Raw genomic sequence first — 26,587 nt, 5'->3', positions numbered from 1 at the left:
CTCCTCTGACATGGGACACTGAGGCCTGGTCTATAGTGTGTGTGGGGGGGTCAATCTAAGTTACACAACTTCAGCTATGTGAATAAGGTAGCTGAAGTCGACGTACTTAGATCTACTTACCATGGTGTCTTCACTGCGGTAAGTCGACAGCTGACGCTCTCCCATCGACTCCGCCTGCGCCTCTCGCCCTGGTGGAGTACCAGAGTCGACGGAAGAACGCTTGGCGGTCGATTTATCGTCTCTATCGCTGCCCGACGCTATGGCCGGTAGCGTAGACAAGCCCTGAGGATGGTAACATTTGGTCACTGCTGAACTGAGCTGAATTCAAACCAGTGACAGGCTCCATACCTCCTGAGTCATCCAGGACCCCCCATGCACAACTGGATGGACTTAAAGTTAACAACTCTCTATTTCATCCTATCCCTTCCCAGTCTCTGCAATGGGTTTCTTTTCATAAAGCAACATGGACTTGTTTTCAGGTCCCAACTCCCGACATTTCTATATGTTTTATTTTAAAGCACTAGATAGCTCAGGTTACCAGTGATATTTTGCGGTGGTTCCCAAATGAGCCTTAACTGCTCAGATTTTTCAAAACCCACAAGCCCCTAATTGAAAGCAAATGTAATCAGACATATACAATACTCTGAGGTTCACCACACTGCACTGCAGCCAGTGTTACTGGAGAGGTTATTAAAACTTCTTGGAGTTGGGACACAAATATAGCTTGCAAGATTCTAGCAAGGACCCAGAATTTATTAGGTTAGGCTAAAACATTGCAAAGCCACAGTCAATCCTCTGTTCAGAATACGTCTAAGTTCTGTTTAAAAGAACATCCTTTCTGAGTCTAGACCAATTGTTTTAAGAGCAGTGACTGAAAAACAAGACGGGAATTTTACTTTCTGAGGGTCTAATTCTGTTGTTATTCCCTATCTCACAGTGTTGTGAGGACAAAGACATTGAAGACTGTAAAGCACTTTGATCTACTGATGACAAGTACTATGTAAAAGGGGGTATTATTGTTATTACACCAGGGTAAAGGCAGAATAGGTCCTCTGATTTCAGCTGAGTTATTCCAGATTTACACCAGTGTAACTGAAAGGATAAAATAGTCCTAAAGATGTAGAGTAGCCTTCAGCCCAGACATACAGTCACAGCCAGAGATAAGCAGCAGCAGATCCATTTCATAAGCCTCCTGAGCAAAAATGCAAGAATTTTATAAAAGCATTTTAATTGAATTCCCAGTGGCACTTGAACCTGCACTTAAAAGCAGGTCTAGGGTTATCTATGAAATTTCAATTAAATCAGAAGCTTTGATAATTTGATAAGTCACCCCAGAGTCTGGAGTCAAAACAGGCTGTTATTCGATCTCTGTTTGTGTTTCGGGGGACAGCATGCATGAAAGACGGTCGTGCAGACAAATCAAAAGATGGATAGTGTGTCTGCTGTTTCACCAATAGATCTTCAGCATGTCTCCTACAGCCCAGACAGTGGTTATCTACCAACTGTTTGGGGTCTGTTATCTTTTGCATACAGTATTCTTAAGTCCCTTAGCAGGCACCACATTATCTTGAGAGAGACAGAAAGGCAGAGAAGCTACAGCACTATGCACACTGACTAAAGAAACTGCAGCTCTGTGCCAAAGTCTCTTGTGGGCGACAACATCCTTTTCTTATCCTGACTGCTGAAAGTACAATTAAAATAAATCTAACAACATGAGGCGTTTAACCCCAGGTCGAAATACAAAATAGCTTAAAAATGGAGAGCCCGATCCAACGTGTGCAAAAGTCAATGAGAATCATCTTTCCATGAACTTCAGTGGGGTCGATGGATGAGGTTCTAAGTGTGAAACATATAGATGGTCAAATACACTAACGTCATTGTGGCTGTGTCAGCAAAAATTGCCTAACTGACTTAAATCACAAGATGTAACTCTGAACAGACGACTGACAAAGGTGCCTTGTGCTGCCTTAAACTTCATTCGGTGCTCCTTTACCCCAGTGCATCTTATCCTCTCTTTGAAGGGGACCGCTGAGGGCTAAATGTTAGGCAGAAGGAAGCTCAGATTCCAGGAGGCCAGGTGCCTTCAGTATAATCTACACAGGCCTGATGCAAAGCCCTTTGAAGTCAACGGGAGTATTTACATTGATTCCAATGGGTTTTGACTCAGGCCCTCTCTATATTTGATTATATATTTTATATATGTATTGTTACAGGGTCGGGTCAGATGGCTACAGGAGAGTAACAGAAGGCAGATATATTAGCCCCAGGTTAAGTAGGTCCCTTTTCCATGGGTAAGGTAACAGAACAATCAGGAACCTTCTGGAGATAATGAAGACAGACAGGCTGATTAGAACACCTGCAGCCAATCAAGAAGCTGTTAGAATCAATCAAGGCAGGCTAATCAGGGCACCTGGGTTTAAAAAGGAGCTTACTTCAGTTTGTGGTGTGCGTGTGAGGAGCTGGGAGCAAGAGGCACTAGGAGCTGAGAGTGAGAACGTGGACTGTTGGAGGACTGAGGAGTACAAGCATTATCAGACACTAGGAGGAGGGTCCTATGGTGAGGATAAAGAAGGTGTTGGGAGGAGGCCATGGGGAAGTAGCCCAGGGAGTTGTAGCTGTCACACAGCTGTTCCAGGAGGCACTCTAGACAGCTGCATTCCACAGGGCCCTGGGCTGGAACCCGGAGTAGAGGGTGGGCCGGGTTCCCCCCAAACCTCCCAACTCCTGGTCAGACACAGGAGGAGTTGACCTGGACTGTGGGTTCATGAAAATGGCCAAACTGAGGGCTGCTGTGAAGCTCCAAGGTGAGCAAATCCGCCAATAAGCACAAGACCCACCAAGGTAGAGGATGAACTTTGTCACAGTATATACTCCAGCATAGAAACACCATGAGGTGTAACAGTTAAGGCTGCCCAAGCGTTGAAAAAATAGGAAATACCTAGCCAAGTATTACCAGACATGCTACCCAGCAATATATCAACAATAGCTTAAAGAATATACAATCTTCATCTGACTCCATTCAGCACATGTGGGTCATCCATCACACTCATAAGCAAACGCCCCACTGAAAATGTCTGTCCACAGCCCCCGTTCTTCCAAAAGCGGGAAATGAGCTTCACTCAACAATATTCCAGTAACATTAATTTAGATATGGAAATGGCAAATTGGTTTCTTCTCCATTAAACAACACATTAGTAACCTGACCTGCCTGGTCTTGTTTTTCGAAAAGCAGGGATTAAATAGCAGCAAGGGTGGTTTAGGTTGAACATTAGAAAAAACTTCCTAACTGTCAGGGTGGCTAAGCACTGGAATAAATTTCCTAGGGAGGTTGTGGAATCTCTGACATTGTCTAACCTGCTCTTAAAAATCTCCAAACACCTGTCAGGGATGGCCTAGATAATACTTAGTCCTGCCATGAGTGCAGGGGACTGGACTAGATCACCTCTCGAGGTCCCTTCCGGTCCTATGATTCTATGATTTTATGATTCTATGAGGGGGGCGGGGGAAGGCTGGTAAATCAATGACATTAAATGCTGCTACATTTGTGAAAGAAAAATTCAACCTACCACCTCCTGCCTGGCAGATCATGAATTAATGCGTGATGTGTTCTATCTAACAGAGACAGGAATGCAACAGGTGTAATTAACACCCTAGCAGGGGTTCACCTAGCTACACAAAGTCAGATCAGGCTAGGAAGTTCCCACCACTCTCACTTCCCCTTCATTCCAGGGTTATCCTAAAGTGTAAGGAAAAATTACTGGCACTTCTCTAAAGCCTTCCATCCAAAGATTGCTAAGTGCTTTATCAATAGTAATGGATTAAGCCTTCTCAATACCCTCTGCTCCACATAAGAATTATTGTCCCTGTTCCTGTGCTTTAACCATAGGGCCCTTGAAATGCACCTAACTTTGTTCTCCTGCTGTTCAGTTCTCCCACTATAAACCTGTTTCACTGACTCTGAAGGAAGATTTTAGAAGACCTTGCAGCCTGTTTTAGCTGGATAAAATATTTCAGGAAGTGGTGGTTTGAGGGTAACGAATGCCAAACATGTTTCTCAATGTGAAAACCTGCTTGGGTGGTTTTGCACCTTGATTTTGATGAGCTTTGAATCCAGCTATTTTAGTTCCTTTCCAGTCCTCATTATCCCCCATTTTCTCTATTGCTTCCTCAATAAATTCTACCCTCAGCTGGTTTCAGACACAAAGAGAACTGACAGAACATACTCTCTTGACAGGTTTTAGAGGTAATATTTCTTCCAGGATTAGCAGATAATTTTTAAGAAGTATTATGATTGCTAATCCCTAGATTTACATTGCAGCATAGCACCTTTTATATAAGGATCTGAAAGCACTTTGCAAATATGAATTAAGCCTCAGAACACCCTGTGAAACAGTATAATTACATTTATATTACAAATGGGTAAAAAGAGGCAAGAAGGGGTTAAGTGGCTTGTCCAAATCCCTTGCTTTAGCCACTCAACTACACATGAATTCTGAAGTTAAGCACAAAGTAAAACTATTACACTGTCACTTTATATTCTAGGAAAAGGCATCAGCAGATTATCAGCACTGATTGTTTCTTTAAGGATATGACTAAAAATCTGTTGAACAGGGAAAAGCCACTTGAACCAACAAGACTGTTCTTCAGGTTTCTCTGAAACTCTACTTCTCTGCTTTCTCACTGAACCTCTTCCATCCCCTCCGCCATAAAAAAAAACCTAGTTGTCTCAAACTCATTTATACTCATAAATGTTATAGATTTACTAACCTTCATACTATCGTTATGTTTGGGTCACACAACATACCCAGCAGGCCAGTTTGCTGCACTACTGATGAGGGATAAACATATCTGAGCCAGATTCTTATCTCAGTTACTCTGTGACTTCAGATTTACTCCAGTGTAACTGAGAGCAGAGTCCATCCTGTGGCTATTATAGCACACCAGAGCTAAGCAACCCAAATCCATTTCCAAAAGCAATGCAAGATAAAGCAATTTGGAAGCTGGGTTGTTGGATAAAGCTTTGCATGTTGATACCAAGAATGTCCTCCAGAGGACAGGCTATTTCATAACGGCACTGGGATACGAGCATTGATGGTGAGTGGTGTAGTCTGGGCTTTCCTTGTGGGATGTCATTCTATTCTTTGAGTGAAGCAGTTCTGCCTAAATTTCCAAGTTGTATCAACAGGTACAAACATTAAGGAATTCAGTCTTAAGAAGGCCCTGTGAGATAGATAAGAATTATGATCCCCAATTGATAGTTGGGGAAACTGAGGCATGGAGCTGTGAAATGACTTGCTGAAGGTAACACAGTGAGCGAGTGGCACAGCTTGAACGGGACTCTAGTGGTGAAATCCTGGCCCCAGTGAAGACCATGGCAAAACTCCCACTGACTTCAGCGGGGCCAGTTTCACCCCAGATCTCTGAGCTCCCAGTCCTAAGTATCAAGCATAAAAATTATCCTTGCTCCAATATACACTTATACTATACCTTCTTCTGGGACAGTCACGTCTTTGCTATGAAAGCATGAGCAGATCTGAATGCAATAGTCAACATGCGTGTAACCACTTGGTTGAACAATACCGGCCAGGGGTGCTGAGAACCCTTGAACCAAATTGTAAACCCTGTTTATAATGGAAACCACTGCAAGCCAGGGGTGTGTTAGCACCCACAGCACCCGTAGTTCCAGCACCTATGATAACAGTGATAATGTCTGCTATTCCTCTGTTGATACAGTCACTTAGCCAATGTACCTTTCTCTCTCCCCACCCACCTCCCCCCACTTTTATTGTTGTTTTGGGGTTTTTTGCTGTTGTACCTATTCCATTTAATATGTGTCCTCGTTTCTTCCAGGTTTATTATTTGATGTGTATTTACATTTGATTCCATTTTTCATTTACTGGCCCAGTAACTAAAAGATTTAAATCTTCTCTCAGCCTAAGTTGCATTATCCTGCAGTCAGCAGCAAACTTCATAATTTTATATTGGATGTTCTAATCCAAATCATTTATACACTGTAAACAGGATAGTAAATCCCATGTGAGACCAACACTGAAGAGCCCCAGTAAGACATTGGCTATTTCCTTTTTTTTTTTTTTTTTTAAATCAAAGAGACACGGTCATCCCCTTCATTGTGATAATTTACTTTAGATAATCTTCTAAGTGAAACCTTATCAAAGATCTTGAAACTATGAGTTGGTAAAAGCCTAAATACACTATTCTCAAGTATCTTAAGGCAGGTCTACACTACAGCTGGAATCGACGCTCTGAGATCTACGGTGTTGGACTTCAGGAGTTTGAATGCTGCATTATGCAATGCAGACATGATCAATAAAGCTCATGAGTATGTACCTCACTATTGTGCCTCAGTACTTGATTACATGAACGTTAGTTATTGAGTAGGTTATATATTTCAACCCTCCCTTAAAATTATATTGTCTACTACTTAATATATTTCAAGCTCTCCTGGATTTGTGTACTGTTTGTAAAGCCCTTTACCATTATCAAAAGATTCTTAGATAAGAAATTTTGCTATGAGTTCAAAATATTATTTTTTTATTATTGTTGTTGTTATAGGTTGGCCAAAATAGAAAGCTGTAATTCAAGTCTATTAGAATTTCTGTGCTGGAGTATGTTTTTCAGAACCTGCCCTCTATGTTGAATCCAAACCAGAAGGGGTTGAACTCTCCTGTGAAGAGCATGTTCAAGCTGGCAGAAAACTCACAAAAGTAGCTGATCATATGTGATTACTACCATGCAAGACGGCAGAATTATTGCAAGGTCATTTGCTCTCTTCAGACTTCTGTTATTTTGGGTACAAAAATCTCTTGGAGATTTTGTTCTTGTCTAGGATGGACCCTTGCCTAAATTCAGCTTTGAACTCAAATTGCAAAACCTAGCCTAAAATTAATCCATTTCTGGATTCGTTATTTATCAGCAGCAGCTGAAGCAACGAGTTATGGTGTGAGTGGTTTTCAGATGAGCAACATTTCATTCATTTAGGATGATGAAAAGCAAATATGTGCCTTCCTCTTTAATACAAAACAAATACTACAGTATTGATTCAAAACGCTACAATTTATTGGGCACAGTCATTAGCACACCTAAATATTTGCTACATCTGTTTTTGCAGGCACAGCAAGTTTGCCCAATATATACATTTCAAATATAAATAGTTAAAACTGCCTCCTTATTTCCTTATCTGCCAAACACTACAGTTCAAAGGTCCTTTCCCCCCATGCAACAGTTCATGTGTAGTAGCAAACCCTCACGCTTTGTAAGGAATGTTGGGAATGCAGCTCTATGCTCTGCTTTATGTGTTAGCCCTGTCATCAGCATTTGCACGAGTGAACGCTACTAAGGACCCGTTTTCACTACAGGTAAACGCTGGTTTGGGGGCGTTGTTACAGCACTATTAAGTTTTGCAGTGTAGATGGAGCCTTAATTGTGTTCTGTTACAGAACACAAGGAAGACCCCGTCTATACTGCAGAAAGGAACCCTGTTGTAAAAGGCTCTTGACTCAGTTATAACATTAGCGCTGATGGGTCCTAACTGAGCTTGATAGGATGGCACTCTGGGGACTATGTTGTCCTGTTCTGATACTATCCCTATGGCACTTTCCAAGCCATTTGCCTTTAAGCCTCATAGAAGTTTTCAGAAGTATGGCAGGGGGTCAAGAGAGCTGATGGAGATACCTTATTCCCATGGACACAGGGCTCAAAAACTTTGGGAGGTCACCGAAAACATGGAACAGTAAAACAAACAGGGAGCTCGGGTCAGACTGCTTCATGCAAAGGGTAATGGGCCTGACTGTCTCAGAGCTGCTTAGCACCAGCATCTACCATTGTCTGCAGTAGGATTTCCAGGTGCTCAGCACTTCTAAAAATCACATCAAATAAACATTGTTATAATGCGTACCACAGGAGTGCACGGCTCATTGCAGCTGACTGCCCCAGGGAGCTCGTAAAGGAAAGGAGACATAACCCAGAAAGGGAAGGCAATAAACAAGGGGGTGAAGGAATGTCAGACTAAGAAGAGATCGGGAAACAGACATATTGGGCAACATTTTCAAAAGCACCTAAGTAATTTAAGAGACTAAGGTGAAATCCAGACGTCATTTAAGTCAATGGAGTGACATAAGAGATTAGAGGCAATTTTTTCCAAAACACCTACTTAAGAGTGACTTAGGAGCCTGAGTTATAGTCTCAAAAGTGACTTAAGGCCAGAATTTAGGCCAGAATAAAGGTATTTAGGCACCTGACTCGCATTTAAATCAATAGAGTTAGGCAACTAAATAACTTTAAAAATCTGGCCCTTAAACACTAAGTCATGCCCAAGTCTCATTGACTTTCACTGAATGAGGCAGGGGTCTTGTGGAAAAAATAGGATATGATCACGAAATAAAAGACTGTGATGCAGAGCATATGCAAGGAGGATGAATTCAGGTTACACAGACACCCATCATTCTGGCATTTCCAACCTTTTGAATACTTGACTTGACACCTATTCTTTTAGCATTGTTTTTTGCGTGTAGTTTACATACAAATTAAAATTGTGACCAGTATCTACACTGAAGACCAGAGGGACCAACTGAAGGAAAAAAATGAACTTTTTATATCATGCTCCGAATTCTGCCCTCATTTACACCTGCGTAACCCCAATGACCTGGCTGGGTTTTATGAGTGTAATTAGGAGTAGAATTTAACTCCAAGAGCTCAGACAGTGCACCACCTTGTTTCTGAAGAAGACAATTGAAGGGCCTGGTACAGAAGCAGGCCGAGAGGATAAATCCAGGATTTTTACTGTTCTTTCTGCTCTTTTGCACACTCACTGCTCAGGTTCAGGTTCTCTGCTGATATGCCCTTTGCGCAGAGCCTACACAGCAGTCCTGCAAACCCTCGACCTCCTCCCCTTCCCCTCCCCTCAGTGAAGAAAAATACTGAGCTGTTGCCATTGGCTTCTACATTGCGGTTTTGTAGGGGCTAATCTTCCATTTCAACAATACATCTTTTGTGAAGAGCTCTCAGCAGAAACCTTAGACACCTTCCCTAAGATCTGTTTGCTTACAGAAAACGAGGTAGGATTTATTTAAACCTGGCTAGATTAACGTCTCGCAAACATTAGCAAAATGAGATTTAATCGGGCTTTTCTCTATACTTTCCAATGAAATAAATCACATTCATTATCAAGTCGTAATAAGATACAAGTACTGAGCTGGGAAACTTTCAAGTCTTTTGTCTTTGGGAGAGTGGAAGGAGGTTTAAAGAAAATGGGATCAAAGATAACTGCTCGGACTGTCTGAACATTCAGACTGGCAAAGGCTGTAGAAGAGCTGTAGGAAGGGAGGAAGGATTGTACAGTGCTTAGAGTGCTAGCCTGGAACTTGGAAGACCAGAGTTTAATCCTTGCTCTACCATAGGCATCCTGTGTGTCCTTAAACGAGTCACTTACCTTTCACAAATGGAGAACTGATGCACAGAGAGACTAGTAGCTCTGCCCTCCCTTGTAGGGAAACATTAAAGACTGTGGGGCACTCAGATGCTACGGTGATGTGGACTATAATCAGTACCTCAAGTAGATAGGGGTGTGGTCTAAACATTAAAATTAGGATTCCTGGGTTCTATTTCAAGCCGTCGTTGGCTTCTTCTGTGACCTAAGCAACTCACGTCGCTTCTCTGTGCCTCAGTTTCTCTACCTGTAAAATGGGGACAACGTTTTCTGGCCTTCTAGAGATGTTTTACAGTTAGTTAATGTTTGTAAAGCCGATTCAGGTTCTTGGAGGACTGTTGTGCCAGACAGTAAGTTCAAAGTGCAATGAGCCCCTTAACTTGGACATATCCTCCTACTTTTTAAAATAACTTTGCAGTACTGAGTGAAGCAGTGAACATACAAGCGTGGCTTTTTTAATAGTCGCCCCACAAATTCTCCTGAAGAGGCCGAGCTGAAGAGACAGGTTTACTCTTTTTTCAGCTCTCAGATTATAAATCTGAAGAAAAAGAAAAGACTATGCACGGTTAGTGTGAGTGCAAATTCTAGCATTTCCCCATGCAGGCATAGTTGCGTGTGTACAAACAGAGACACTGTTTTGAAAATGAGGCCCCTAAAGTACATCTCCGACTCTTCGACACTGGGCTGGGAACTATGGGCCTGAACAAAAACCTAGTGGAGCCAATGCAAAAACTCCCATTGACTTGAGTCGGCTTTGGATCAGGCTCCACATTGGTTGAACTGGTTTAAAACCCAAATGGCTCTAAACATGTTTTGGCCCTATCCACAATGGCCATGCAAACAGTGTTGAAATAAATTAGTCCGGCACGGTTTACAATCAATGCAGCAAATAGGTTTGAGGCCCAGTGTGGATGGGGTCAAGATGTTTTTAGCAGGCAAATATCACGTGTAATACAAAGTGTGGGTGTGTTGGGGCACTGAGAACGGGGGAAGAGGAAATATCAGCTAGAGCAGTAGCATTGTTAGTAAGTACAATTGTCAATGTATTTTTTTTCAGGAGGAATTAGCATCTCATTAGGTTAAATAAAATGTACTAGTTCTCAGATCCTTGGCCAGGTCTCTGTTTGAATCAATCTGTCCATCCCAAGGTAAAAGCTATGACTCTGTTTTATCTCTCACCTAAGCTTTGCCCTCAACCTTTGCTTTGGCTTCCTGCTTCCAGCGAATAAACTCTCTGGAGACAATTTTGGTTCAGGATCACACTCATACTCCAGTAAAATAACTAAATATCTTCAGGAAGGAGTACAGTTAAAGAGGCAGCTGCTAATTATGAGTCAATCTCTTAAGTGGCAGGATTTCCATCTGTTGCTGAGACAATGCTTTCAGGAGCTTAATGACTCCTTGGTGATAACAGGCAAGTTAAAACCAACAAACTGGGAAAAGTTCTCTTATTAGAATTATCAGCAAGAAACAATGAAAAAGTGGGAAGGGAGCTTCCTGAGGAATGGAGGCAAGACTTGTGTTTGGGGTTGTTTGAACCCCGCAGCCCCACCCCCCATTCTGGCTTATTTTTACCTAATTACAAAGCCATTTCCCAGGTAGCATTTGAAAACTTAGAACGCTGTTCTCACATCCACTGGAAGTAATAAACCAGAATGACCTTTGGCTTCCTTCCATGCAAACAAAAGCACCGTGTGGTGCTGGAAATCAATATGACGCTTACTCTTTCGGAGGGTTAATGTCCTCTGGTCGAGCCTCAAAGAACCTAAAGACTTCATCACACTGTGAAATGTGAGGAGGAAGCCTGACGAGTGCCTGTAAAAGAAAGGAGGGAGGGGAGAGGAAAGTGTTTAGCGAAATCAAGTTTAGAAACTGATCCTTAAATATACAACCAAGAGGCAAGAAAGGGAACAATGCAAAATTCTGGATCCTGTCAGTAGAATGATAGAAGAGCAGAGGCAATAAACAAGAAAAGCATCATGCCAGGGTGCTTCCCTGAAAAGAAAGGGTGTGGCACGTGTTAGTGCAAATGGGTTATGTTGTGGCCTAAACAAGCAGAGGCGCTTGGGGATGGCTGGTTTGGTTTTGGACACATGGGGCAAAATTCTGCTCTAGCTCTTCATGTGCAAATCCATCCTACTTATAGTGTAAACTCTTCAGGGCAGGGACCCTCTCGTCATTGTGTTTGCACAGCTCCTAGAACAATGGGGCCATGGCCGCTAAGTATAAATACATAATAAAATAATAACAACAATAATAAATACGTAAACTACAAATTCAAAACTCACAAATATAGTGGAGTAATTTGCTCCATAAACCCTCTCCTTTATGGAGTATCAGTAGTGAATGCAGGACTTGCCAATGAGTTTCCTTGCAAGTTAACAGGAAAGAAAGTGATTAATTGGTTGGAAAGACAGGCAGAGAGGATTTTTCTGCAGTACAAAGGAGCCTTCACTGCAATGTATCCTGGCTAAGTACAGCATATTTATGCACTCTGTAAGGTACCGATATGCAGTGCACATTCCACTCAACAATAATAAATGCAATTTTTGGGATAACATCAATTATTTTTAAATCTATTGGAAACTAAGCACTCAAATAGATGAGACAAGCACATCACGTAAAAGCCAGAAATGTCTTAGGTATTTGCTCTCTAGGTTCCATGGCTTGGTACTGTCAGAGAAGGTCAAATATTCATCTAAAATGTGAGAGGCAGCAGAGAAGAAAGAATCAGATCAGTGCTTCGATTTGCACATGATTCAGAGATTAACAGAGGGAAGTGAACAGCATAAGGGGAAAAGTGGGCTGGGATTAACCCTCTCCTTTGCTAAGGCACATTGGAAGTAGGCTACGTGAACAGTTAAATATAGACAAAGCTTCTTAGAGGCGTTGTAAACCTGTACAACAGAATGAGACTGCCTGGCTCTTAAGTCACTTGAAAATAGGGCAAAAGACCTGAACTCCCTTCCAGGCAATCTTGAAAGACAGATGAAAAATCACACTAGTACTAAATCATGGATATGGCTGGGTGAACTGGGTTTGACTAACCTCGCGATAGATCTGATTTATCTTAGTCAGACACACATCTAAAACAAAAAGACATGGCAGTGCAATTCAGTTAGCTGTGTTGTTCTACATCTAACCAAACTTCTAAAAGCACTGGAATTTGTTTCCATATAATTGCAGTGGGGGAGGAACAGCTGAAAATTTAAAACTTAATGTCTTAATACTGCATTTCTGTCCCCTGAATTCTCCAGCTACAGTACATGTATCCCTGACTTGAAGAGGTCTGAAATTCAAATTCAAGTCTTCTTAAGAGTCTAGGGTTTTGCTTTATTCTGCTTGAGGCACATTATACGTAGGGGAATTATATAAGTTGTGTGAGTTTTGTCCTCGTTGCATATAAACAAACACATCTATATGGCAAATCAGAACCATCATCCAGAAGACACAATTCCAGCCCAGGAACAGCAGTAACTGTAGAATTTTGAAATTGGATTCCACCCAATGGGGGAGGGAGAAGCATAAGAGTACAAGAAATGTCATTGGATTTCACAACACAATGAACATAATGAAGAAGACACATAAACACAAGATTAAAGCACATTTCATTCAACTTCAGTCTTCAAGCAGAAGGAGAGGTGACTTGATTTAGTGGACTGAGCAAGGGAATGGAGTCCTGAGAGTTAGTGCTGTCTCTGCCACTGACTCCTTTTTGACCCTGGGCAAGTCACTTAACCTCTTTAGACCAAATTCAGAGGAGCTATGCAAACTGGCTGCCCATATTTGGAAGAGGGAGAGAAACATCTATTTTGCTGTGGTGCTGCAAGACTTAGTTATTTAATGTCTGTACTTTGTTTTGAAAAATTATTGTTGTTTATGGGCTTGACCTTGCGACCCTTGGAGTCAATAGTGCACCTTCCACAGACTTTAGTATTGCAGGACTGAGCAGGGTAAGCGCTAAGTATCATTAACAATAAACAGAAATCCCCAAGTGTCACTTGGTCCTGCAAGTCCAGAGTGGCACTTTCCTGAAGGGACTGTCATACAGGACAACATTTTCAAACTTGGAGGTGTGATGGGGCACACCCCCATCCCAATCAGAAAAAGGCTAACGATGGCCTCTGGGCTGAACCGGTACTGGACAGACACAGCTGCAGAGCCTGCTCCATTTGGAGCAAATGAGCTTAAAAGGGAGTGTGTGTCACAGGAAGGGGTGGCAACCAGGAGAAAAGCTACTGCACACCACAGTCAGCTGACTCTTGTAACAGAGCCGCTGAGAGGAGGACAGCTTGTGAACCTCTGCTGCCCACAAGGACTCATCAGACCACATACAAGCTGTCCGCAGCCTAGCAGGTTTGAAGATAAGCCCTGACCGGGGGCCAAGCCATACCTCATCTTCAGAAACAAGCCAGATCTTTACACATTCTTCTGAAACACTTCGAGACTGAGTGCCCCCATCATAAGAAGGATGGTGGGGGGAGGGGGGAGGCGGAATGTATGAAAACTCCCAATGTAACCTAAAAAGAGCCCAGCCTATCACAGAGTGCCTAACACAAGGAACCTACATAAGTGGCTTTCAGGTCAATGGGAGCTGCTGCTGTGCAGCCTAACCATGGAAGTAGGACACGAGGTGGATTTTCAAATGGGCTAAGTGACTTAGGGGCACAAGGCCCATTGACTTTCAATAGGATTTGTGCTCAAGTCATTTAGGTACTTCTGAAAATCTCACTCCCAAATTTATGTCCCTATTTTGGGAAATCTTGGGTCATCCACAAAGAAAATCACTGGCCCTACCTACACTTAGGCGGGACATTTCAAAAGCACCTCAATGACTCTGGAGCACAAGCCCCACTGAAAGTCAGTTTCTGTTAGTTTTTGAAACTACAGTTCTGATCCTGCACTTGTTTTAACACCCAGAACGCCTACAGAAATCAGTAGGATTTGGGGATGCACAACGTCTGTAGGATCCGGACCCATGTAATAGCTCCTAGAAGACACTGCTGCTGGGAAATACTAATAGGGTGTGAAAGCTATGTGTAGATGGGGCTGCTGGAGCCTGGGAGGCTATAACAGCACTAGCCACACATTGTTCTGCCCCATACAGAGCTCCCTTAGGCAAACATACAATGCACCAACCATTAGCTACACAAGTCTAATGAGATTCAACACAGTTAACAAAGAGCATACTGAGGAGGCAATGTCACATTTAGATGGCAATAGGAAAGATTCCAACAGTTTGAAGAAGAGAGTAAGTCCCAGGGCAAAGATACAACAGAGCAAAGGAAGGACTGCAGGACAGGGTCAAGGAAAGGAGGGAGTTCAAGATAGGGAAAGAAAGAGAGGAAAACAGATGGCAAGGGGATGAAAACAAATGGGAAGTGGCAAGGAGTTGGAAATGGGGGTAAAATACATAATTAGAAGCAGCAATCGTCCCAAACCGGTAAAGGATTTGCACAGGAAAGATGAAAGATAAAAATGCTAACACATGGAATTCAGTTTTTCACACTTGTAGAATAGTATCAGCAATAACATGTTTAACCGTGCTGAGTATTTAAAGCAGTAATGTGCAACTCATACCGCACGCACATAGCCATATGCCTTCAGAAAAAGGTGTTTATGGCTTTATTTCAACATGCAATTTTCTCGGTAGAATGCAGTTTCCAGAGAAAACTCATAGAACAATAGCCAATATCAGAAAGCGTATTAGAAGTGATGCAACATTTGCCAGTTCATATCCAGTCAATCTTTAGTTATAAAGGCTTTTGGCAAATGTTACTATTTACATGGTGCCATCCGCTTGCATGGTGCTAGATAGAGTGTGTAAAACAAAGAACAGATCCATGCCCATGGGAGCTTATTGTCTGCCAGCACAGAAAGTGCAACTCAACATAATGCAAAAACCGCAAACGAACCACAGGATGGAGAGTGTGTGTTACGGCCAGAACGTGTCTGTATGTGTGTGAACATGAGCGTGGTTTTGTATACATAGATGCATGTGTGTGTATAGACACATATACTTACAAATATACACACAGATGTGTATTACAGACATTGGTATACAGATGTGGGTATGTTTGTATATACATGTATGAATACAAAGGCATATTATAGGTGCAGCTGGTAGTGTTGCATATACTTAAGACTGCTCAGCACTTCCCATTAGAAGAGCCTGTTTTCAATTTCTTATAATTTTTCAATCTTAAATTGTTCAGGCTGAAATTTTCCATGCCGAGTGTCTGCCTTAGGCTGAATTTTTCTGGAAAGTTTCAGGAAAAAGAGTCCAGCTGTTTCTCAGAATTAGGTGGTGGTTTTGCCATGATAAAAAAAAGTTCTTACCACTATTTCATTCAAAACTTCTACCGGCCCCATGTTTTAGAACAGGGTCTTGGACTTTGGCAAGGTGGTTGCCCTTGTGCCAGGAATGTACCTTTTGCATCCCTGTGAAAATTCACCCAAATTTGTCCAAGCTACATGCCTCTGAAAAATTGCCATTGGCACATGCTCAGTAGAGACTTTTTAAAGTGTGGCAACTAAATTCTCCAGTGATTCCATCTTCACCAAGCATGCTCCATCCTTGCAGAGTTCCTAAATGCCAAATGTACTGCGTACGCACCATCCCCGTAAAGCCACTGAGCATGCTCCAATCTGGCACTCCAGGGGAGTGATCAGGACTTTCCTTGCAATTGCTGCTCCACACAATTACGTTTCTGTTTTTTCAGTGTGCTTTTTTAAAAGCTGAGAAAATTACACACAATAAAATTGCATGAAAAGAACATTAAAATAGCAAAGTCAAGAACTCATATGGTATGTATACTCATAAAAGACAGTAGTAGACCTAGTCTAAATTTTCTGATTTTTAAAATTTTTTGAAAAAAACAAAACAGATAAGTTTTGAATTTTTTCATGAAAATATGACACATTTTTGATCAGCGCTAATTATTATTAATTTTTCATTTGGTGCTCATTTGGTTCTGTAGTAGACACAAACATAAAGACTCATATGTGTAAGTCTTGGCAGAATCATGGCCGAAAAGACTGACATAGAGCAGAGAGGATGGACTGGGAAATCTAGAGGAAGGAAATTTTCTTTTTTTAATTATGATCTCACAACATGTGCAACAAGCAGGATCAAATTTTTCTCACTTGGAGCTGCTGGTATTCAGCCCCTCTGAAATCACCCACTTTTATTTAGGTGCGAAAATATGAGATTTAAGTCCTCAATTTGGAAAAGTACTTACTGCTTACTTAAACCCATTCCTAGTCAGGTCAGCACTCAAGCACGTACCTGTTAAGCACGTGCTTAAGTCAATGTGATTTATGCACGTGCTTAAGTGCTGTCCTGAACAAGAATGCTTTCCTAAATTGGCAACTCCAAGTCTGAAAATGTTGGTCTGAGTTTTTCAAAGGGGGTTGAACAAGGACAGCATGGTGGTTTTGTGAACCACAACTCAGAGGTCATTCCATGCATAAGGCACAGTATGTATTGGACACACGCTTACCAAGAGATGCATTTTGGCCATCAAAGTTTAGAAGTCTTATTAAATAAAATGCGCCCCCTCCCCCTGGCAGAGCAAGAATATGAAGTTGCTCTTTATTTTAAATTGGCAAAAGATCTTCAGATGCAAGAAGGAAACTGGTTCAGATGAGCCCAGAGGCGCGTAATTCACACTAAAGTAGTTGAAAGTCTATGGGTAAGAGGGAAATCATCCAGAGATATCAATTCCAGTGGGCAACAATTATTTACAGGCAGAGTTTGCCTGGTCTGTTAGATTACTTTCTAAATTAACCAGCAACACATTCAGAGTGCTGCAGTTTATGTTCAGAGATGAGAAAAAGCACTGAAAATATTCCCCTCTCTGCCCCTCTCCCCTTTTCACTGCTTCTTAAATGCTTCTTACTGCTGTGCCAAATATTGGCTTAATTATCACAGTGCAGCTATTTCCCTGAGCTGTAATAAAACAGTGAAATATCCAGAGTCCTTGGGAGGTCTCCTTGGTAGTGGGCAGGGTGGGAGTCCAGTGTTCTCAAGTTCATAAGGTATGCACTCTTGGGACTGACATAGTACATTTTACAGACCTCCCTGCACTGCAACGGCTCCACACAAATGCTCAGACATGCTTTGTCTGGCTTTCATTGTTTCTGCATCTGTTGAAAAATATCAGACCCCACATCTCAAACGTGCAAACCGCTCAGAAAGAGACAGCTTGCAAGCCCAAATGATAAAAACAAAAGAAGCTGCAGCATTCTTATCACGCATTTGCCAGGGCCTTTCTGAACTTCTGCTTTCCAGGACAGGTGATATGGAGGAGTAAAGCTCATCTGGCAACAATCAGCCTGAACTCTGGGTCTGAGCCTGCCCTCCGGGTCTGAGCCTGCCCTCCTTACTCACGCTAGAAGTGCTACTGATTTCAGTGATGCGGCAGCTGCGAGCAGCCGTCATAGAGCTAGGCACTTTGTCGTATTTATTGATTTTAATACCCCAGGTCAAAAGTCCTCCGTGACAGTTTCACGCAATCGCAACCCTACATCATCCCCTTTCAAGACTCAAGATTCAGTCGCATCCTAACTTTTAGTTCACAAAAGGTGAACTTCATCCCTGTCTGTGCTCCAACTGAATCCCATGTAAGCTATTTTGGGGGCTAAAGTGGGACTGAAGTAGTGCATAATTCTTTGCACAATGGAGGACTCAACTCAGTGAAATGTTTTGTTTTATGTCTCCATGTTTTATGTTGTTGCTGTGTAGTTTGGGATAACTTTTAAAATCAATACATGCAGTGAGAAAGGAAGAAAGATATAAAGGAGTTAACACTTCTGAAGTTGTGGGGCTAGATCCTAATTTCACTGAAGCCTGTGGAAAACATATGTATCAATAATTGCTGGGGAGGAAATAGTTAATATTTGTTAACACTATTTTATCCACAACCTCTTTCCCCTTCCCTGCATCAACTGTATGCTTCCTGGTTGTTATGCTCCTGATTCACAGCTGCCTAACATTCCCGGTCAATTTCATACTGGGGAATTCAAAGGTTGTGATTGGGCAAACATTCAGGATTACACAGATCATATACAAACCCCTTACACTGATAAAAATACTCCTGAAGTCTAGGTCTTAATAAGAACCAGGCATGAAATACTTGCCCCCACTGAAGTCACTGGCAACATTCTCATTGATTTCAAAGGGGCCAGGATTTTACCCCAGCTAGGACCTAACAAGAATCTCTCCTTCCCTCCCCAAACCTTTGTCCAAAAACTCTAATGAACTTTTGAGGCTCAAAATGTTTGCTTTTCATTATTATTTTCAAACACCTCTGAACTTCCATAGTCTGGAAGTGGAAGCTGTGAAACAACATAAGACAGCCATTCCTTGTATGAATGGAGGCAGGAAGTAGGAGGAAATTTTAAAAGAAAGCAGTTCTTGTGAGCTTTGTAGACTCAAAAAGTTCGGCAAAGGTGCTGGTTAAAATCTGTAAAGCCCTATGTGGTCTGGCACCCAGTTACTTCCTTGGGCCTCTATCCCTAGGTCCTGCTGTGGGATTCATGAACCACTGTGTTGCTGTCCTGCCAGCCAACAGACTGACTAACCACTGTGTCACTCTGCATCCGAAGAAGTGAGCTGTAGCTCACGAAAGCTTATGCTCAAATAAATTGGTTAGTCTCTAAGGTGCCGCAAGTCCTCCTTTTCTTTTTGCGAATACAGACTAACACGGCTGCTACTCTGAAATGTGTCACTCTTGCTACCAGTGACTGGGGGAGATGGATCTAATGCAAGTGGCAGCGTTGATCTGGCTTAGCCTACGACTGTGTCTGGTGATCTTCAGGGCAGGGTGTAAGATGAACATTTCTGATCAAGCTTTTCAGTGACCTGCAGACTGTTTTAGTGGCAGGCTCTGCATATTTTAATGAATTTTGGTCATTTTTAGATTAATGTAAAAGACTGAGGCAAAGAGCACTGATTTATTAATCAATTGATTTATTAATCAATCAATAAATTAAATTAGCCTCTCTTTGGTGAAGCTTCCAAGCTTCCCCAAACTGAGCCATAGCTTGAAATTTGCCCATTAGTGATTCAAATCTGGTCTAGCATTAATGAGAAGCCTGCTGGAAATGAAGGAGGTTCGTTGTGCTCAACTAAAAGCTAGTGACGGTCTGAATGGACTTCTCCATGAGAGAAAATACATAATGAAAAGGATGGCTAGAGGCAGTGATAGCAATTATTAGGCCTGAAGTGCAACAGTCTCTGTAATAGACTCCTCAGACATGACCGGTGATGTAACCCTAACCTGGGACTGGTATGTCTGCTTCTCAGACAATGGCGGCCCAGATAACCAGCTTCCAGTTCATCACTGTCAGAGGTCATGTCTGCACTCCCCGGCATAAACTACTGCCTTCTACATGGCATGCCTGTTTGGTGAACCCATGACATTATTTCTTACGCCATGTGTCTCATGCAGTTCCTTCCTGAACAAATAATGCTGGGAATACAGTACAAGCACACATTTTTAAAGATAGCTATTAGGCCACTATTCGTCAGACACTGCATTAATTGTTGCATAAAAAGCCTGATCTCATGAGATAAGACTTTTTTCCCCAGTTTTCTGGACTGGATGATTCAGATGACAAGGACTTCAATTTAGCAGAAAGTCTGCTCCCTTTCCACATGCCTCAGGCTCTATGGTCTCCAGTGATCTGCACCCAATTTGCATAAGCAAATACCTGATGCGAAGCATCTTTAGGAATATATATTTTTCTCCTCCGCCTGCCCATCTAGTTTTCTTAAAAGGGAAAAAAATCACAGGAAATAAAAGACGAAGTCTGGGTTTAGATTATGCACTTTGGTTGACATGACTGATCCCACCTTAAAACCAGCACACCAGTCTTGCTCAGAAATACCCTTTAATTTAGTGTCAGAAGATTAATTATGAACAAATCGCAAAATCAGGGATGGAAGAGGCAGACTAGGTCACCAAACCCACCCTCCACTTGTCAATGCACTGTTCCTCCCTGCAACGTATTTTCCAGGGCTTCACTCGTTACTGGAAACACAATTAGAAAAAGTAGTAAATCATTTATCTCTAGCTTCCTGCAAAGCAAAACCTGGTCTAATTGGAATATTATTGAACTGGTGGGCAGGTAGGACTTAGCAAATGCCATATTTACTACTCTGCTCCCCCCTCTGAATCACCCATCATGTACACTAGGACAATAGCTCAGTGGTTTGAGCATTGGCCTGCTAAATCCAGGGTTGTGAGTTCAATCCTTGAGGGGGCCATTTAGGGATCTGGGGCAAAAATTGGGGATTGGTCCTGCTTTGAGCAGGGGGTTGGACTAGATGACCTCCTGAGGTCCCTTCTAACCCTGATATTCTATGATTTCAACTCTAGGGTTCAACTCCAGTGGATTTAATTGCTGACCACATCTCTTCGAAAAGCTCTGAGAGGTGAAACTAGGTTCATGGCTTTTATACCATTGGCTAGGCGTTTCTGTGCCTGTGATGGGCCTGTTTCAGCCTGGGCACACGTGGCTGCATCTTTTAGCTCAGGAGTCCTCAAGAGGGCTATCTTCAACTCTTTTGGGCTCCCTGGGCTGTGTTACCTCTGTCTATAATGGTAAAACACAAGAGGATTTCTAACGCAGGAATTGTACCAGGACCAGACAGGCAGAGGAATTTTGTCTGGCAGAACCAGAGCTCAGACCAGAGTTTGAGGCTAAGATGAAGAGCGCTGTTTCGCACAGAATCCCTTATCTGATAGTAAGATTCTCGACATGTAATGTATGCTGGTGTTAAAGGTCTTCTGCAACACTGGACACACGGGGCACCATGCTGGTAAAAGAAGCTCCCTGAAGCAAAACTCTCCCATCTTTGGCACTATCTACAGTAGTTTTGTCTGAGGATCCTGTAGGTCAAAGGCTCCTCTGTGCTCAAGTACACTGCCCCCTCCTTACCTGCTGATGTTTTAGAAAGGGCAATTCTCAGTTCACCTTTTTCTTCTCCTTTTTCACTTCCTAATTTTTCCAAGCAGATCCTTCCTGGGGACAGGCTCTGCAAGTCTGATTTAGCCAGCTCAAACTCTCTAATGGCAACAGCGGGAGATTTCCAGCGCTGCACTGTCTGCTAGTCATGGGTATCTTTGATTGATCACCTGGCATAGTTGTCCATCCGTAATCCTACAATACTCATTCTTCTGTGAAGATAAAGTTCTTACCCTGCAATATTCGTCAATGGGCTTCAGTCTCTTCACAGCTACATCTCGAATATGACTCCTCCGGAACAGGATTTTACCTGCAAAGGGAATACATAAAAAGAGAGGTTTAGGAATATGGGTGGGACTATGGTATAATATGATAGCATGGAGTGGAAACATGGTCTAGTGCCCCATTCAGAAGACAAGGTGTCAGAAGATTTGGGTTCCACTCTTTGCTCAGCCACAAATTTGCTGCACTGACCTCGGCCAAGGCCAAGTCTACACTACAAACTTACACCAGTATAACAATGTCACTCAGGGGTGTGAAAAATCCACACCCCTGAGTGCCACAGTTATACCGACCTAATCTCAGGTGTAGACAGCGGTATGTCGATCGGAAAGTGTCTTCTGCCTCTTGCAGAGGTGGATTAACTACGCCAATGGGAGAAACTCTTCCGTCAGCATAGTAGCATCTTCACTAAAGTGCTACAGTGAAAATGCCAAAAAATATTACAAATATTCCTTTCTAAGATTCCTCAAAGAGTCACAGTTGGTCTCTGCTTCCCCCTTTGCTCCAGGGAAGAAGCAAGCAGTTCCAGCTGTATACCTGGAACGACTTAGTTCCCCCTTTGCAACAGCACAGCTGCGAGGGCCAGCGCAGTGGGTGAGAGCAGGGCGACAGTGGCGGATTAACACACGGGCTTACTGGGCCCGGGGCAATTTGGGGGCCCCTGCAGGGAAACCGGAACCTGTGTAGAAGTGGGGAGGGGGGGGGGCCACCAGCACTGGAACTGTGGCCCTGCCCCTTGAGGCCCCACCCCCGGCCAGGCCAGAAGCTAGAACTGGGCCATGGTAAGAACCATCCAGCAAGCCTGGGTTGCTGTGCGGAGCCCTGGACCTTCCACCTGCCCTTGGCTGGGGGCCGAGGAGCAGCCTTATCACTTTATCAGCTCCCCCACCACAAAGTGCAGCCCCTGCTGTCATTGATCCACACCTGCCCGAGGCTACTATGTCCATTTTAAAAGTGGGGGGCCATGGCCCCTGTGGTTCCCCCAGTTCCAGCATCCCTGGGCCACCAGGGTGTAGGGGGCCAAATGTTCTTTGTGCCCATGGCCCCAATAAATCTTAATCTGCCTCTGCAGGTCGGAACCAAGGTTCCACCCCCTCCCCACTCCTACCCACCTACTCTCTGCCCACAGCAGCTACTCTCCCCTCCGCACAGACTGCAAATGCAGGTAACTCACGCAGAAATCGATAGAGAGCAAACAAACGGTAACTCAACAGGCAAGCGGTACATTCAACTGTATCTTCTATAATCTCAGCCATGACACTGTATTTTTTTTTAAGTGAAAAAAAAAACAATCCTGATGTTTTTAGTGGATAAAATTTCTGCAAGCAAGTGAAGCTTAAATAAATTGCTGGGTTTTGTGTTAAACTGATAAAACCAGAATTTATCGAGATGCTCTAGGAAAATGAGTTTCCCACAGAAAAAGATGTCATGGAGTTGGTATTTTTTGGCTTGAAAGGAATATATTTTCGCATCCTTTTTTGGTGTTTTTCTTCCTTTTTTCTCTCATGTTGAATTTTTTTTTAAACACATTGAAACAAGAATAAATTATACATTCTTGTTGTAGAACGTATTTAGTCCATCAAGCTTCCATGTCAGACATAAACTGGTCTTTTCACCAACCTCTGCTGCAAACTTATTCCCACTGGACAATGGAGAAATGAAGGACAGTGGTTCACAGATGATAGGATAGGCAAAATGAGGAGGAAAGGGAATCTGAGCCAAAACCTAAATTCCAGAATTTCCTTTGGCCAAGCTTATAGCACCTGAGAAGTTGAACAGGACCATGCACCTTAACAGCTGGGAGGAGGTAAAATCCATCAGGACGCTCCCACTTTTTCCCTGTTTCCTCCCAAACTATCAGTCTCAAAGACCTTAACAGCATGGTTAGTTTCGTTCCAGCCAAGGAAAAGTGGATACATCACCCCCCAGGAATTAAAAACACATGGTTCTCATTAATCTTGACACGTCTTGCAGGGAAAATTTGTTCTTAATAATGTAGATGTCCACCCCATGAGATTCTACTGTTCTAGAATGACACCGTGGCACAACTTTATGATGCAGTGCCATGCTGTGACAAGGCCCAAGGGACACTGGAGAATCTTCACTCATCCTGAAAGCTAACGTTGTCAATGCTAAGTCATTTAGCAAAATAATTGTTCTGCTGGCATGTGGGGTCCTAGGTTGTGTCCTTTGCCCTGTCACTGACTTGCTGTGTGACACCAAGCAAATCACAACCTTATTGTTTCAGTTTTCCCATCTGTAAAATGGGAACAACAACATGTATTTGCGAGACTTTGTTATTATAAAACCCTCCATGAGGCTCAAATGAAAGGTGCCAGAGGATGCAATTATTATACCTCCTTTTTTAAAAAAAACCTAATAATGGAGAATAAAATAGCTCCTTTCTCAGCATTATAAAAGTGTTGGTGTGGGCAAACTTTTCATTTCTTTGTGAATTTTATAAATGTGCTGTAAAGAGTAAGCAAACCTCCAGCTTTCTGTTTTCAGTCCAAGCCACAAACTGAAAGCCAGAGTGGTGACCATATAAAAACATAAAGGAACCAAAGACTTAAACACATTAAAGATCTCTTGTAAATGTAATTCAGCTTTGCTAAAAGAGTTTACAGGGATGCCCGGTCACTGCCAACATCTTCAAAGTAATGTAATAAATGAAAGACTGGAGCATAAGGAACAAGATAAATATAGTAAGGAAGGTTATATTAAACACAGAGTACAAAAAAGACCCCCAAGATATGATGAGTCTTAATTCATTCCTTAAATGGAGATGGAAAACGTCAAGATGATCACAGTGCTAATATGAAACAAACCCCAGAAGGTGCTTTAATTTTTTCTCCCAGGTTCTCTCTATGCAGAAAGTGCCATTAGAAAACACCAATATCAGTAGTTAGCAAAGGTTAGAACTGGGTTATAGGCCTGCCTTCCTGGTTACCCAGTACCAAGAGAATATGAGGATAGGAATATTCGATTATGGAGCATTCTGAATAGTACTAGCATCACGGAGGGCTATGCCGGGCCTTTCAGTACAGCAGCCATGCTAGGGAAGGGAGCAGAAGAGACAGAGATCTCAGCAAGATTGACCAACCACTCAGACCCCGAGTTCAGAGGTGTGAAGTGACTGAGAAAGTGGGCTCCTAACCCCAAAGATCTTGGGAATCCTTGGGGAAAGGGAGGCCCAGCTCTGAGGGTGCAGAGGCATCTCTAGGGAGATACATCTTCTGCAGGTGCCTTGCCGGCCCCTCGCCGGCCCCTCTTCTTCAGGTAGAATGCTCCTGCCTGCAGAAGCCATGCTGCTACCTGAGAATAGGACTGAGCAGTAGCAGCTGTGAGAAGATAGGGCATTTCCAGTGAGAGTTAATGGTGTTTTCCCTGTTCTTCTCCCCTTGCACCTCGACCCTCATTCCCAAGATCCTGGGGACCCATGAGGTCAGGGAAGGGGGGAGAATGATGCAGCACAGCTGGAACCTTCCCCCTTCTATGCACCCCAAGAGCAGGTACAGTGGATCTATGCTCACACAACCAGTGGGGATGCTCTGGCCCTAAGACCAGTATGGACAGTCTAATGAAGAGGCTTGACTCGTGTGACAATTCTGGTAATCCAGTTATCACATGGACAAATAAGCAAGAAACAAAAAGGTGAGCAATTGGGCCAGGCAAAGCCCTAAGAGATTGGTGAGTCCCAAGGCAGGACTGAGGGCCATGGATAAGCCTCTAGCAAACTGCCAGGGACATGAGGCGACTTTTGTTAGGAGGTGGTAGACAGAGGGGTTTGGTCATATGCAAATCACTTATTTTTTGGTAGTTTTCAGCATCAATAAATAAAGCCTCGGCTTAAACGCGAGTACATATGGTATATATTTCCTCTCAATGAGAAACAGAATTTTACTGCAGCTCTTCTAAATCTGTCCATGGGAATCACACCCCCATTTTACAGAATAGTAAACAGCTTATGACTCTTACTACAGCCCTGCTAGGTAGTGAATGATAAGCCTGTCTCCGTCTCACATGGTAGCTTAGAAGCTGACTGCACTGTACTGGGCAAGTATTTCATTCACAGATGTCCCAGACTTGGACAGGACCATGGAAGATCTGGAAGATGCATTAAAATTGACTCCTAGGATTGGTACGATGGGGAAACCGTGGGGGAATATGTCATTTGCAGGCCCCATACAGCTGCAGCAGTTCAGTATTATGCCTGGGTTACTTGGTGCAGACATTTCAGTGAAGAAACAGAGTCCTCAGAATGGTCTGGCGCATTTCAAAGTGTCTGAAAGGGGAAATGTAAGGTTTGTGTTCGAATTTCTGAGCATTTGTTGTTATCATCATGAAAGAAACAACATGGATGTCACCTCCTTGGGGGTGTGATATGTAATGAGTTCTTGATTTTAAAGACACCACACAACCACACACACCCTAGGAAATTACATCAACACACACTATGTTAAAGGAAGATTATTTAGGTGGTAAAGTCAAGCACTCAAAAGTTAAGAAATCCCAAGTTTATGGTTGCACATGTAACCTTGAGTATTCTCCTCCTGGGCATGTGTAGTCTTTAATTACATGACCACATACTGGTTTTTTCCACAGGACCTCTGCCCTATTCGGTGCACCACATTGATGTTCAAGGAGACACAAGAAAAGTTTGCATTTCCTGACTTGTATAACCTTAATAATGTTCTTTTAATACAGTTTTTGCCCTGTGTAACATTGTACTTTGGGTATCGTGGACTTTCATACATGCCATGTAAATCAGTGGCAGATGGCGGACCAGAAACAGACAGGGTAGGGTCTCGAGGCATTCATAGGAGTCCCATATGGCCCTGCTCTGATTGGTAATACAACAGTACTAAAGTAAGTGGCAGCAATACT

General features: G+C 42.8%; 1 protein-coding gene across 3 annotated transcripts in view; it reads right to left on the bottom strand.

Annotated features, from left to right (window-relative positions):
- Window positions 1-26,587, bottom strand: part of SH3PXD2A (SH3 and PX domains 2A) — a 388,224-nt gene that overhangs the window by 205,481 nt on the left and 156,156 nt on the right. For all 3 annotated transcript variants that reach the window (XM_048856158.2, XM_048856161.2, XM_048856160.2), the window contains exons 4-5: window positions 21,652-21,728; window positions 11,169-11,260 (exon numbers count right to left, since the gene is read on the bottom strand). In XM_048856158.2, coding sequence (XP_048712115.2) covers window positions 11,169-11,260; window positions 21,652-21,728 — 169 coding nt within the window. The remainder of the gene's footprint in view (window positions 1-11,168; window positions 11,261-21,651; window positions 21,729-26,587) is intronic.

Source organism: Caretta caretta, chromosome 7 (assembly GCF_965140235.1).
Source record: "Caretta caretta isolate rCarCar2 chromosome 7, rCarCar1.hap1, whole genome shotgun sequence".
Taxonomy (NCBI): Eukaryota; Metazoa; Chordata; order Testudines; family Cheloniidae; genus Caretta; species Caretta caretta.
The sequence above is the reverse complement of the archived record's forward strand: the minus strand, read 5'-3'. Positions and strand labels throughout refer to the sequence as shown.